General features: G+C 31.1%; 1 protein-coding gene across 1 annotated transcript in view; it reads right to left on the bottom strand.

Moving 5' to 3' along the window:
- Positions 1-15,932, bottom strand: part of LOC116850334 (farnesyl pyrophosphate synthase) — a 162,023-nt gene extending 146,091 nt beyond the window's left edge. Inside the window, exon 1 of the mRNA XM_032828484.1 lies at positions 15,459-15,932. Coding sequence (XP_032684375.1) covers positions 15,459-15,610 — 152 coding nt within the window. The 5' untranslated portion in view covers positions 15,611-15,932. The remainder of the gene's footprint in view (positions 1-15,458) is intronic.
- Between the last annotated feature and the right edge of the window lie 976 nt (positions 15,933-16,908).

Below are 16,908 nucleotides of genomic sequence, written 5' to 3'. Positions count from 1 at the left end.
ATTGCTATATATTTTCGAAGCGACTTAAGAGATCGAAGTTCCCATATGTTTGTGGAAATCGATAAATTAATAAATCAGTAAAAATTAGTATCAATAGTGATCAAGTTTATTGTAACGATAAAAACTAGTAAGTAGTGCTAATATAGTAATATATTTTAAAATATATTATTTTTTACCTACCAACTACGTAGGAAATAACAATAAAATTATTTTAAATTTAAATTACATTTAACTGTTAAAAAAATATAGTGGTTTCTTTTAGTTGGTTTGATAATATTTATGAGTAATTTATCTGTTACATAAAAATCTGCGCAATTTAAAAGTTTAATAATATCAGGTCAGTCAAAAAGTTTTGTTTATTTCTCTGGTGATATTTTTAATAATAAACCGATTAACACACACAAACACACACACACACACACTTCTGCTAGTAATAATAATACAAATAATATAATAATCAAAATATACAAATATTCCCACAAATTTGATGAAAAACCACAAACAATGACGTTATTTACTTGGTTAATAAATAATTTATATTAATCATATGCAATAAAAACAAATTGAACTAAAAAATCAAGCTGAATTTTTTAACTGATGCATTATAATTTTGCATGTCATTTTCATTTCGTATAACATATTCTATATTTTTTCTACTTCTTCCCCATAAAATTTTTCGATTAATGTCGATCCAGAATCATTGTTTCTTTAATCCTTTAAATATAGAACATTTCAGAACTAAACAATCGCTGAAGACGGGTTACTTTACTGTCATAAAGTTGGTGAAGGAAATAGTTTCTTAAAAAATCGGAAAAGAAATAGACCAAGAAAAATAAAATCTTGTTTACTAACATAATTAAAATGCATAAAAGAATATAAGCGCTTACAATAAGAATTAACAATTGTTACTTGTTTCGAGAATATATGCCAAAGAAATTTGTAATTCGCATATATGCGCCTATAGTCCATTTTACACAAATATTGATGACATCTATTATATTTACCAGTCATGTATATATGTTAAAAAATTAATAAGAACTTAATATACCCATCATCTTTCAATTCGGATATCTCTTCAGAAATAAAGTTCCAAATAAAAATATCTACATCCCGAAAAAAATAAATTTTTGTCGAGCAAATAAATTTAACATCGAGCAGATAAATAGGAATGGAAGCTAAATCGCCTTTTTCTCATTGTGTACACCAAGTTCTCTAGAAATATTTTATGATATTTTAAATCATATTTTGGACACAGCGAAAACATCAATTTGCAGCCACGTGTGAACATGCAACTTCAAAGGAAAATGATTTATAGATTTTCCAACGACATGCTAAACTCTGCACAACCTAGTAAACAACTCTGTAATAAAAAGTAAGTAAACACAATATGACGTGAAAACACAATATGACGTGAAAAGTCACGTGCAAATTATATTCGTATAATGTCACGCTATGTTCGCGTGCAACGCACGCTAATGTCAGCTAATAAGTGCGCTTATGTACGCGCGCATTCTCTTGCGCAAGTCGTTCCCTCGTATAAAAAAGAATAGTATTATGTTTCGAAAATTACAATCATACATATTCATCATTGTATTTTTACTAGCAAACGGCGCAAAGGATAGATTAGCTTCGACGTTTTCACGTCATAATTTACGTTTCCGAATTATGCAAAAAATCCGTCGTCAAGTTTCTTCATAAAAAATCACACAATATTATAATGTTTTAAAGACGTCTTTTTCTTTAAAAAATATCAGAAAGCTGTCTTATACCCTAATTTAAAACGTTTTAAAGACATTTTGTTTAAGACTATTTTAAGACTTCTGTTCTCGCATTGTCCATCTCTTTTTAATGACGTCAAAAGCGAAGAAACGCATGCAAAGAATTCTTGCAAAATATGTTAAAATTAAAGGACATATAAATTGACATTTGCATTCAATTGAGCAGATCTATAAAATATTGGGTTGTCAGAAAAGTCACGACGTATTTTTTCTATGTTTTTCAAAGGTCATTTATTTATATAAAGAACAAAGATCAATCAATGATATATTGCTCGTTTTGTTCGATAACCTTTTGCCATTTTTCAGTGAATTTCATAATTCCTCGTTCATAGTAGGAAGAATTATGTCTTTATCGGCCAAAAATTGAACAAAGTGCTGACTTACAGTCTCATCTGAATTGAACGTTATATTATGCAAGAAGTTTTGAAGAGAGCGAAACAAGTGGAAGTCTGACAGTGCAAGGTCAGGCGAGTATGGTGGGTGCGACAACACATCCCATCCAAGCTCCAATAATTTTTGACGGGTGATTAAACTTGTGTGTAGTCTCATGTTGTCATGATGGAACACAACTCCTTTACGATTAACGAGCTCTAGATGTTTCTGGATGATGGATTCGTTCAAACTGTCCAATTGCTAACAGTTCACATTCGAATTGATTGTTTGGTTCCTTGATAGGAGTTCAAAAATCACGACACCTTTAAAATCCCACCACACTGAGGTCATAATCTTCCTCTGATGAATGTTTGCTTTCGATGTTGTTTGAGGCAAATAATCACGTCGGGACCAAGACCGTTTGCGCATCACATTGTTGTAAACAATCCACTTCTCATCATTAGTTATCAGTCCCCGATGAAAAATTTTTCATGCAAAATTTTGTATGAAATTTGTCCATACATAATTATGTATAATCATATAAAATTATATATAATTATACACAATTATGTATAACAATATGTATAATTACATATAAATTTATGCGTAATTATGTAAAATTATATATGAATTTATATATATAATTATACATAATTATATATAATTATATATAATTATATATATATAAGTAGAATGTATGAACATGAATGGACAAATTTGATACATAATAATATATAATTATATATAATTATATATAATTTTATATAGTTTTATATAATTATATATGAAAAATTTTTCATTGGGTCGCTTCAAAAAAGGATCGTTTTCCTCACGTTTAATGAGCATATCGCAGATGTTTATACGCGCCGTCAAATGAACTTCTTTAAGTTCATGAGGAACCCAAATATCAAGCTTGCTTACGTATCCCAGCTTCTTCAAGTGGTCGTGAACGCTTAAATGATGGATGTTCAATGTTTTTGCAATCTCTCGTGTTGTGTAACGTGGGTTTGACTCGATCAATGTATTTATTTTGTCATCAACCTCGATAGGCCTCCCTGACCAAGGAGCGTCTTTGAGATCAAAATCACCAGCACGGAATTTCGTGAACCATCGTTGGCACTGACGTTCTTATATAGCATTGTCACCGTAAACTTTACGCAACTTTTCACAAGCTTGACGCGCGTTCTTCTCTTTACGGAAATAAAACAGTAATATATGGCAAAAATGCACAGTTTGGTCTTCCATTTTCAACTTGATATAAAATCTCCAAAACTCAACCAAATCGCTCAATTATAGCTCTTATATAGCATTGTCACCGTAAACTTTACGCAACTTTTCACAAGCTTGACGCGCGTTCTTCTCTTTACGGAAGTAAAACAGTAATATATGGCAAAAATGCACAGTTTGGTCTTCCATTTTCAACTTGATATAAAATCTCCAAAACTCAACCAAATCGCTCAATTATAGCTCTTATATAGCATTGTCACCGTAAACTTTACGCAACTTTTCACAAGCTTGACGCGCGTTCTTCTCTTTACGGAAGTAAAACAGTAATATATGGCAAAAATGCACAGTTTGGTCTTCCATTTTCAACTTGATATAAAATCTCCAAAACTCAACCAAATCGCTCAATTATAGCTCTTATATAGCATTGTCACCGTAAACTTTACGCAACTTTTCACAAGCTTGACGCGCGTTCTTCTCTTTACGGAAGTAAAACAGTAATATATGGCAAAAATGCACAGTTTGGTCTTCCATTTTCAACTTGATATAAAATCTCCAAAACTCAACCAAATCGCTCAATTTTTTTTTTAGAATGAAGTTAGAACTGTCAGCTGTCAAATAACATAGCAATAACATAGATGCGAATGACTCTAGTACTTCCAAAAATGAACTAGCGCCATCTGTTGCAAAAATGCGTCATGACTTTTCCGATAGTTCAAACTATCGCTTTTATTCTAACAATCAAGAATGTACTGAAAATTGCCTTTATGAAAAAGTACTATTAGTGGCACTATTAGAATTATAGCACTAATGATATTTTCGTTATAGTGACACTATTAGTGTCACTATTAGTAACATTGTTAGTAATAATAGTTCTAGCAGTTACTTTTAAAACGTTAAAAACAATGGGTTAAGTTCACTCTTTTTTATTTAAAAAACGTTTTTTCAAATGTTTTGGAAAAAACGTTTTCAAAATATTTAATAAATGTTTTTTAAATATTAAACGTTTACGTGAACATTTATAAATATTATAAAAATATTTAAAAAATATAAATGTAAATTTCTTTTCTTGAATTTTTTTTAAATTTTCCACTTTATTGTTTCACACGCTACTTAATTCAATTTAAATTGTACACTTCGAAAATTTGCTTACCATGCTGGGACTCGAACCTGAGATCTCTGCTTCTCTTGAGTCGTTCACCTTATCCAGTCACTTTTATCGAGAGACACTTTATATTATATACATATGGTATATCCATGTACGAAAACAAATGATTTATTAAAAAGTAAAGAATAGATTTTTTTAAATGTAAAAAGTATATTTGAAAAATAAATATTAAATAAATACTAAAGAAATGTTTATTTAAATATTATTTTAAATGTGTGATTAATATAATACAAATATTAAATCAATATTAAATAAACATTTCTTTAAATATTATTTTAAACGTTTTATTTAATATCAAATAAACGTTAAATAAATGTTATATAAATATTTTTTTTTAATCTTTATTTTAAATGTTTAATAAATGTTATATAAACGTTTAATAAATATTAAATAAATATTATTTTTACAATAAACTGTACAATGTAATATCAATAAAAAATAAATATTTAAAAAACATTGTCTGCTGATTGGGTAGAAATGTAATTGTCATAGAAAATAAATTTTTATACAGAAAAAATAATATTTAATAACCTTATAAACGTATTCCTGTAATAATGAATTATCTTTCATAATTTTTCATAGTAATAATAAAGTTTACATACTTACACACATCAGCTCATCAAGTGTTTCTTATAATACTCGTATTACAACTATTGGCAATTGTAGGGTCACTTCTGATATTACTGATATCACTAATAGTATCATTGTTAATATTAGTAGTGTCACTATCAACACTAATACAATTACATGTTACATGTTACAATTAGTACTATTAATGTCACTACTAGAGTCACTAACAGTGCCACTATTAATATTAATAGTGTCAGCCCCAGCAAGCAAGATCCTGGCAGCATGCTGACAGTATGCCGGCAGATTGAATCATGGTTATACAGCAGATTTCAAGCAACTGGTCCTCATTAAGCTTAATTTTTTCTGCAACGTGTTGCCGATAAAGTATGCCGGCAGAAATGTAACAGAAATATATCATCATTTGCCCTAATAATATAATTGCAAAAATATGTTACCTTCCACGCATAGCCTGATTTCTATATCAATGACAAGTGCGATAGAAATAGAACACGATTTATTGTCATGGTATGATAATAGAAATATAGAAGATATATCACACAACGTGCTACATCATGTACTAACGACAGAAATACGGCAGAAATCGATCATGACTTTCGATCGTGCTTTCGAAACGTGAGGACAGAAACGCAGTAGAAATCGGCACGACGTGCCGCTCAAACATAACAGCAGAAACGCAACAGAAATTGATCATGACGTGCGTCCGAAAGCAACGGTAGATACGAGGCAGAAATGTCCTGATGAAAAAATTTTGCTGAAATTATCATGAAACTTGCTGAAAACGTAATGAAATGTGCCAAAATTTTGCTGAAAAACTCAATCAATTGACCCACGTTCATTATGATGTTAGCAATATTCATCAAAAATCAGCGAAATCGTCGTAAATTTCAGCAATAAGGTAAACGTCCTAGTGATTGAACGTGTACCGATAATTGAATTACTAATAATATACTTATGTTTGTTAAGCCGTTTATCAATAAATGAAACAAAATCACAAACTAAATATTTCTTTTCATTTATTATATTATTTTGTATGTTGAAAAGCATTTCAACAAAGAAAAATACAAAACCAACATGTCAATCATTGTGACATGTATGTTCGACCACTGGGACGTTTACCTTATTCATTCAAAAACATTTCTTAGAAAAATTCTGACGAAATCTGAAAATTTCTGAGAAATACTGAAAAATACTCACAAGAGACATGATAGAAATATCCCTCACCGATTTTGATGCGCTTTGGATATGCTGTAGAACATCAAAAAGTAAGAGAATCATGAAAAATTGACACGAGATAGATTAATGTCATGGGCGATAAAATTTTATAGGAAAAGATACAATATATGTTTAGATACTAATTGCAATATTATATGAGAAAAATGTAATCCATATCATCCTGACATTAAAATGACTACATTTTTATGAAATTATTTGATTTCTATTTCATTATGATCTTGAGAGAGATCTCTAGTGTTATTTTGTAGTGTAAGTGCAGTTAAATTAAGATTTCCTGACAATTTTTTCATTGATGCTGAAACCAAAATCAAGCGTTGGTTTCAAACTGCTAGTAGGAGAGTTAATAAGTCTCATAACTCTCTGTTGTTTAAGGGGGGCATCTCATGTAATGGGTCTGTCTGCTTCTCCGCGAGAAATACCGCGTTGACGCCGACAGAATACCGGAACCGTTCAGTAAGAACGTAAAGACGACGGAATTAGGTTGAGAAGAAATGGAACAGGCAGTGCGCTAGGATTCGAAGTTGGCACAAAACACAGAATATGGAAAAATAAACTCCGAAGGACGATTTAAAGTCAGAGTCGACTGAAAATTATACTTAGCGTCTCACGTTAATACAAAACAAAAACTTAACGTCCGCTGAGATACGTAACCTCGTTACTGTTTATAACCTCGTTACTGTTTATGCTGGCAACGATCACCCAATGAGACGCACGACCGTTATCGATCGAATGGTCCGACGAATCACGGTTTACGTATGCCCTTATAGAAATATCATACTAAGAATCATTGATACTAGATTTGAGGCTTTCACAGCCATTGATACAATGTCTAGGTATAGCTTCCAGAATGGAGCCGTGTCTTGAATCAACGATATGCCAACGTTTGCGAAACGTCGGCATATCGCTGATTCAAGACACGGCTCCATTCCGGAAGCTATACCTAGACAAGAATCATTGATAATTACTTATTATCCAGTATTTTTAATACTGAAAATAAGTAATTATCAATGATTCTTAGTATGATATTTCTATAAGGGCGGTGATCGCTCAATTTAAATTCAGAGTCAACGTATTACCGCTTGATGCGGAAAACTCGTTTTTTGGTCGTCAATCGATCGGTTGAGAAGGCACCACTCGAGCGATGCACTCCGCGAACCACGCAAGACTATCAACTGCACCGGAATCGCCGCTAGACCGTCAAAGGATGGGTATCTTCGTTGACTCTCTAGAATTCGATCCTGATGTCTAAATTCGAGGTCGCAGACACGCGCCCGTACTGTCCGAAAAATCAGCGATCGACGCGTACAAATTTAATTGCTCTCGTGATTGGGGACGAAAAGTCCTGGTCGAAATCACGACGGGTTTAAATGTAACCGGTTAACGCGTTCGAGCTTGGAACTAGCACTTTGACTCACGCGGAGAATTCCGCTTTACCGATGGATCGAATTATTCCAAGAAATTACGTGTAAAGCTCTAAGTAAAGCGAGAAACGATAATCGAATCCGCTTTCGCCGGGATCGTTGATCGAACCGTCACAAGATTCCTTGCGGTGGGAGAAGACTTGCGCGAGTTACGCGTTCTCGCGACACGCGTTCAGGGACAGAGCGTATTGCCTACCGCATCGCCCGTGTCCCGCAGAACTTGTAAGTTTTATAATAAATACTGATAGCCGATGCTGAACAGGGTCAAAGAAATCGAACTTTTTTTGCATAATTTAATATTTTAATCCATTAAAAATATGTTCCTTGAATTTTAGACTCAAAGAATTAACGTATAGCTACAAATAGTTTAATTATTGACTGTCAAGCAGATAAAACACTTGATATACAAAGAGCTTTCGGGAAGAGATTTTCCAATCAGAAAAAAATATTAAAAAAATGTTTATAAAATGTTTTAAAATCATTTGGAAAACATTTTCAAAAACGTTTTTAAAAATGTTAAAAATAATGGGATAAGTCCCTCTTTTTATTTAAAAAAAAACGTTTATTTTAATGTTTGACATAATGTTTTTTTAACGTTATAAAAACGTTTTAAAAATCATTTTCTTCATATATTAAAAAATGTTTTTATAACGTTAAAAAAACATTATTTTAAACATTAAAATAAACGTTTTTCTATTGAAAAAAGAGGACTTATCCCATTATTTGTAACGTTTTTATAAACGTTTTAAAAACCTTTTCATGAAAGTTTCTCATAATGTTTTTCAAGTGATATTTTAAAAACATTTTAAAAACATTCTTAAATAACTATTTTAAATAATTTATATTAAATTGCCATAGAAGGAGGGCGTACTAGATGGCGGCGGGATACCCCGTACGATCGAAACCTGCATATCTTTCCGTTTTAGAGAGAGTAAAATATCGAAAGAGACTCGAACTTGGGTCATTCGCTTGCCGGGCGACTCCTCTAAACTACTGAGCTATCTGATGCTCCACGCTCACGACACCTTCCTCTTCCTATATAACGCTCAGAGATGCCGTTCGGAAGCGACATCATTTTAAAAATGTTAAAAATAATGGAATAATTCCTCTTTTTTCAATACAAACTTTTTTCAATAAAAACATTTATCTTAATGTTTTGAAATAATGTTTTTTTAACGTTATAAACAATTAAAAATGTTATAAAAACGTTTAAAAAATGTTTGAAATTATTATTTCAAACGAATAATTAATGTAAAATAAGTATTTAAAAAATGTTAAAGAAATGTGTGTGTGTATAAAAAATATTTATAAAAATCATTACGTAAAACAGATAACAAATGTAAAGTAAATATTTTTAAAAAGTTACAGAAATGTTTGAAAATTTTTACTGAAATTATTCTTTCAAACGAATAATTAATTAAAAATAAATTATTAAAAAATGTTATAAAAATGTCCAAAAAATGTTTATTAAAAAATCATTGTTACAAATGATACATTAATATTATATAAATATTAATTAAATGTTATAAAAACGTTTAAAAAGTATTTTTAAAAATCATTCAAAATGAATATTTAATAAAAAAAATATTTAACAAATGTTATATAAATATTTTATTGATAATAAATTCAGAGAATGAATAATAAATTAAATAAAAACATTTTTAAAATATTTTTTAAATATTAGCTTTTGATTGGATGTTATTAAATATTACCCAGGTAGCAACGTGATTTTCGATTTTTACAATCGTAATAATGACATGAAAATGATGAAATAAGTCGCAGCCCAACGACATCATAATAAAACATGAAAATGATGTCATAAACTCACACGGAACAAAAACGCCCAATGGACATCCATTGGACGTCAATAATGGAGATTCAAAACCTCCAATGGACGTCCACGTAACGTCCATAAAACCTCTGTTAAACATCAACATGTTCGTTTCTTGAACCTCCACTGGACGTCCACTGGACGTCCTGCATGGAGTTTCTGTGGACGTAAAATGGAGCTCGTATGGACATTTCCTTGGAGCATTTATGGACGTTCTTGTGATCTTATATGGACGAATTTTGGAAGTTGTATATTCGCTAGATATTCCTGGAATATTCACAGAATGTTCCACAAATCCAAAATTAACATCCCAAGAATGTCTCAAAACATTCCGGAATATTCACAGATTGTTCAAGAAAGATTCAAATAAGCGCTAAATGTTCCACTTTTTTATGAATATTAGCGAATTTGTTGAAATAAAAAACCAATCAGCGTTTGCTGACTTTACTTGAAATTTAGGATTACTTGATTCCAAACGTTATATCACATTTAAAAATTCTCACTGGGATTCAAACTTGGACCTGAGACGGAACCTTTGGATTATCAGCCTATTGCTTTAAACACTACTCCACTTCTTCAATCGATACAAACGTCTTATATTTTGCTTATATATGTTGCAATTAAAACAGTAATATAATTTTTATATATGATTTAATTTTAATAAAAATTATATTTTTCGTACTTTTATTAAACTAGTGAGATGAGGTCTACGAAACACCATACATTCCATTTCGGCCTTAAAATATTTATGGTAAATTTTTTTATTGCTGTTATTAAATAGGCAAAGTCATGAGAGATTATAAAATTCAAATGATTATAAAAGAGCACAATTAAAAAAAGAGAAGATCCATCTTACCATATAAAATTTAATTTAATTAATTAAATTTATATATAAATATTTATATTTATATATATTTATATATAAATATATATAAATATAAATATTTATATATAAATTTAATTAATTAAATTTATATATAAATATTTATATTTATATATATTTATATATAAATATATAAATCAACGCTTTATTATAAGGAGTGTCTATCTAATGCAAACATACTACATAATAAATAAAATTAGCTAATAATAGTAATTTCTCACGAATTCTCAGAAGCTGGTTGAGTTGCGTAAGGTCTCTAGGATCTTTAGACGAATCATTCTACACTTAGAATAATACTACACATCCATTTATTTTCATAATTTTTTATTTTCATGATTTGTTGATTTGTTACAATTACTCAGGAAATAATGATTAAAATTAAAAAAATAAAACACTATTGTAAAGCGAATTAATCGCTCTTTCAAATGGTATGTCCCTAGACATCTTTTATCATTTAAAATTTTTATGGTGAAATCAGCTCCTCTGGGATTGAAGATTAGCATACGGAAATAGCCAATTAATATGTCCCCCTAGAAATTAAAGTTGACGTTTTTCCAAGCGTTTCTCGAATAAATTAGGTTAAATGCCAAAAATCACGTTTGTTTCGTTTTCGGTGGACTACCCTATATATGTTGTACTTAACATAATGTAACATAATTTTTTGATAATATGATTTAATAAAATGATTTAATATTAATAAAAATTATATTTTTCGTACTTTTATTGTTAATTTAACCTCTAGCTCTCTCTAATGAAGTAAGATCTATTAAATCCCGCACATTCCATTTCGTTATCTTTAAACTTTTATAGTAAACTATTTTTTATTATTAACTGTTTTTTTATTGTTAACTATTATTAAATAGACAAAGTTATAAAAGATTACAAATTTTGAGTAATTATAAAATAGTATATTTTAATTTTTAAAAAATTCACTTTACCATTTAAGATTTAATTAAATTAATTAAATTTATGTATATATATATATATAGAGTGTCTCACAGTCTCCTCCGAACATTTTGTGGGGACGTATAACAGATTGAGGTGAACATAAAAATCCTATACTGTTTTGCGATATTCGCAATAATTATCGAGATATTAAATGTAGAAAACTTGTAAATAATCATGCAGAATACGGTAAATGAGTTATAGTAGCGACGACTGCCGTCGTGTACTTATATTTTAGGTCAAATTGAACAAAAAACTCCTCTACCATTTTCCAAATAATCACATAGATTTTTAATTATTAATTAAAGAAGATTATTGCACGATTTTACGTGATAATGCACTCATTTTCTTTAATTAATAATTAAAAATCTATGATTATTAATTATTATAAAAATCTGTGATTATTTGCAAAATGGTAGAGAACTTTTTTGTTCAATTTGACCTAAAGTATAAGTATACGACGGCAGTCATCGCTATTATAACTCATTTACCGCAACCTGTTCTACGTCCCCACAAAATGCCCGGAAGAGAGTGTGAGACACCCTGTATATAAAAATATACAAATTAACCCAGATAGCCTATCTGTGAGAATTGTCTATGAACTTCTATTTATCTCTGTGCTATCTGTGTCAACATTTTCTCATTAACATATCTTTGAACATCATCCTACTAACTAGATAGTTGCAACGATGCAATACTAGTGAGTAAAAAATGATAGGACAAGTTCTGTAAGGCTTATTCCTAGGACTCAAATGCTTGAGATACAAACACGTAAAAAATAAATAACAAGGTGTATAAATAATAATCTGTTGGTTACATAAACCACATTTGATATAAATGAACATTAAGTAAATATATGTCACATTTTTTGCTTATGGAACAGCTGACTAAAAATGACCTCTCAAAAATTATAAATGTTTTTAAATGACTTTATTATCACATCAAAATAATCACGTCTTTTAAACGTCAGCTATTGGTTACATATCTAGGACTGATAATCACTATTCATCGACGTAAAAAAAATGACGTGACGTTGCTGCCTCAGATCTATCAATAACTGTCAGCGTTTGATAGTTTTATAAATTTATTGGAAAATGACAAGTTTCAGAAGTATTATTGGTCTGTAGTAGTTTGCCAGAGATATAAAGTTATTATAGTTTTAAAAAGTCTTTTCTCTGATAGTTACTATTGATGTACAACCGTTCACAGTATTGTTCAAACAATAAATTTTAGCAAACAGTTTGTGACAGTAACAACTCCACAAATACTCTTCACAACAATCATACAACAGATCTGAAGTGAACAATATGGATAAGCTGCAAAAGATATAAATTACATGTACACTCAGTTGCGTTGATGCTATACCATTCCCCAGATCAATAGTCACTAAAAAGTTTTGACCAGCCGTGTCCGTTTCTAGCTGATCGTTTTTCATGACTGTTGATTCATCCAGCAAGTGGGAATATGTCAAAATAGAAGTAACATTTTGATAGTTTGACGTTTCAAACATACGTGTTTTTATCAGAAGGTTATTCGCTCACGTGTAACGCGTAATCAGTAGAAGAAGGATAAGAATGTTAAAAAAGATAAGTAAGAAGTTAATATACAAAATTATAATAAATTTATACACATACCGACACAAAGGGTCTCTGTTTTTAATATTTTCACGCGATTTGCTCTCAAATTATTCGTTATTAATAAACATTCTACTTTATTCGAATAAAGTAAAAATTTCTTACTTATCTTTTTTAACATTCTTACTCTTCTTCTATTGATTGCGCGTTACATGTGAGCGGATAAACTTCTGATAAAAATATGTATGTATGAAACGTCAAGCTGTCAAAATGTCACTTCTATTTTGACACATTTCCGCTTGCCGGATGAATCAACAGTCATGAAAAACGATCAGCTAGAAACGGACACGGCTGGTCAAAACTTTTTAGTGACTATCGATCTGGGGAATGGTATAGCATCAACGCAACTGACAGCTGATGTATCATAGATGTGCTCTGTAGTTAGTTCTGATAGGTATTTTGACGGTTTTGTACGTTTCTTTGAAAAATATTATACAATATATAACGATTTTTTTTTATTAAGAAAGTAAATATAATTAAATTAAATTAAAATATTATTAATAAAATTAACTCTAAGTAGTATTCACTGCTTCAAATGCTTTGAAAAATCGTAGAGATCAATATTCATCTTTCAGTCAGCGCTCCAAAGCGTTCATAGTCAACACCTAGATAAACATATTTTATATAAATATTTTATGCATATATCTCTGACTTTTATTTTATTATATGAAATATTTGAACTAAATAGCATATTTTTTGTAGTTGTACTAAATAATATTATAAAAAAATTAAAATTACTGCTTCGGCTACATATAAGGACAATAAGGAACACATAGGGTGCGTTCGGAGAACTCGCTATTAGCACTATTCAGCGCTACCGTGTTATTCTGTCCTTGTTGTACATCTAAGGAGCGATAAAGATAGAAGAATGTAGTGATGATAGCGTGCTCCCCGAACGCACCCTTAGTATCAGAAGTAACGCAGCAGCTAAGGTGATAGATTAAAAACCTGGGAGGTATCTGCAATTTTCGAGTTCGCATCTGACCAGTACTGAGTAAATATTTCTTTTTTTTTAACTACGAGATTTTTACAGTATACTAAACAGTTTCTCTATATTATTTGCTTCAGTTTTTTTACAATTTTTTAAACAGTTCTTAACAGTATTTTTTCCTGAGGGTTGATAGAGCAAAACAAGTTGGCAAAAGAATCAAAATATGAAAACAATATATTGTACATTCTTTATGCAACAGTTATTGTAATTACTTGCAACGTATTTGCTGTAAATTTTCCATCATGTTTTTGTTATCAGAACTTGTTCGCATCTTGTCCGCGTATTGAGAAATCACCTTGTCCTATTTCTGTTTCAATTAAATTGCCCAACTTGATAGTAATTTGCTATCAAAATTTCAGACACATTACTGTCTGGGTATATTTCAACATTCAACATTACAACATCTCAGCAACGTTGTTTCAACTTTCTGTGCTGCATGTGTATGGCCACAGCCTATATATGCGCGATCACACATCGCAGCGAATACGTATCTACGTCTCGTGTCTACGCGATTAACTGCTGTTTTATTTGCGCATCTGTTCTTTCTTAATACAATATAAAGAGTCATTTATGGTAATGAATTTCTTTCGTTGTTATTACGAATTTGCATCAACAGTAGTGATTTTGCCATAACAATAAATGCATATGCTAAGAGTATATTATTTTACTCTAACAGCAAAGTATCATACTTATAAGAATAAATACAATGAGAAAAAAGTTTTTATTTTAACGACGAAACTGTTTCTACTTTAATATAACGAATAATTCGAAAAATTTATAATATCTAACTAAATTTTTACTGTCGCTACTAATATGCAGTAGAAACAACAATTTCGCTACAACAGCAATATTATTTTCCTCCATATAGGATTTTTACTTGTTCCTATGACATCCCAGGTAGCAAAGTGACGTCTTTAGACGTTGCTAGCTGAGATATTTCTACGAGATTTTTTTTTACGAATGTTTACTTTCTTTCGCTTTTTCATGCTTATATCTGTAGTAACTCTATATTAGAATTAGTTTTTCATATAGTCATTTCGAAATGTCTTGCCACCAGACGAATTTCTATACGAGATGGTATGGCATATTTGTACGTCATACTTTGCATGAATTATTAATATTCCAAATCACTATACATGATCGCAGTTGCAATATGTTTCAGTGATTGTAATGGCAATACAGGTGAAATTTCGTTTCAATAAGTTGGTGTCGCGAATTCTGATAAGAAACGATAACATCACAAAAAAATTATATCTTTAAAAAAAAAGATGTGTAGTGCAAACAGTAAAGAGAATTATTCGTAGAACGCATCTTGCGCATCTTAGATACATTTCGCCTGACTATGCAAATTCATACAAAACGTATGCTACATTACGCGCAGGCTCACCTCCAGTACGTCGCATTCCTCAATTTTTTATACGTCGAGCACGCGCGCTGCACGCCCATACCTGCGATGTGCGCGCGGTCGGCGGCGGCGACGGTGGCGTAACGCCGGGCGACGCCGAACGTCGACAGCAGCCGGTTTCGTGCAACAGACATATTCGCAACACACTTGCTCACGTATCTCGTCTCGCCCGTATATACACGTGTCAAGCAAGCAAGATGGCAACGAATGAGAGTTCTCAATCAATCGAGTCTGTTCAGGAATTCACACACTAAAACGTGCACGCGGTCGATGCGAACTGAGGTAAACTATACTGAGCTGAACCGAGCCGACACTTGCGCGAGTCACGGTCGCGTTAACTCGACTGTTCCACCACGCGCGATAGTATGGTAGAGAAGAAGAAACGAAAGAAAAAGAAAGAGATAAGGCGAATTAGTGACGCGTGCTAAAGTAGGTAGCAGCTATTCCAACTGTCGGAGTGCGTCGCAAACGCATTGCACTGCTCAGTCGAACATCTCCCTTTATATCAGAATTCATAGGCCTGGTTTACATCGTGTACTTGATAAACGTCCTAAATACTAAATTTCTATTAAATAATCTTAATATAGACGATGCATATAAACATCGGTATATTAAACTAGTATAATACTCATCAAGAAGACATATTGTATCAATTGAATGCATCGTCGTTGATATGCATTGGCCTGGTTTACATCGTGCACTTGATACGCGTACTAAATAGTAACTTTCTACTAATCTTAATATCGACAATGCATATCAACGGCGACGTATTCAATAAATATAATTGTTGATGAGTATTATACCAGCTTAATATACTGTTGTTTATATATATCGTTGATATTAAGATTATCTAATAGAAAATTACTATTTAGTAAGCATATCAAGTGCACGATGTAAACCAAGCTTTTATCTAAGAATTAAGGTCGATTCACATATATAATATCTTGATTTACATCATGCACTTGATACGCGTATTAAATAGTAACTTTTTATTAGATAATCTTAATATCGACGATATATATAAACAACAGTATATTAAACTGGTACAATACTCATCAAGAAAACGTATTGTATCGATTAAATGCGTCATCGATGATATGCATTGTCAATATTAAGATTATTTAATAGAAAGTTACTATATAGTACGCGTATCAAGTGTACGATGTAAACCAAGTCAATGATGTATCAACTAATCATGGACGTAAGAATATATAGATGGAGCGCATTGTTGCGGAAGTGAAGCCTAATGGCTCCTGCACACGAACATTGCCCTAGTTCCTTACGCCATCTTACGTGACAACCTTACGTTACGTGAGACGTAAGCTGAATGTACGGCAACGCACGAAAATTTTACGTTACGTTACATTACGGAGGAATATAGAGATTTTGTGACAAAGGTAATTAAATCAGATTATTGAACAATAAAGTAAAA

The sequence above is a fragment of the Odontomachus brunneus genome, unplaced genomic scaffold (genome assembly GCF_010583005.1).
Source record: "Odontomachus brunneus isolate Ranch 3 - 2012 unplaced genomic scaffold, Obru_v1 Obru_scaffold_142, whole genome shotgun sequence".
Taxonomy (NCBI): Eukaryota; Metazoa; Arthropoda; class Insecta; order Hymenoptera; family Formicidae; genus Odontomachus; species Odontomachus brunneus.
The sequence above is the reverse complement of the archived record's forward strand: the minus strand, read 5'-3'. Positions and strand labels throughout refer to the sequence as shown.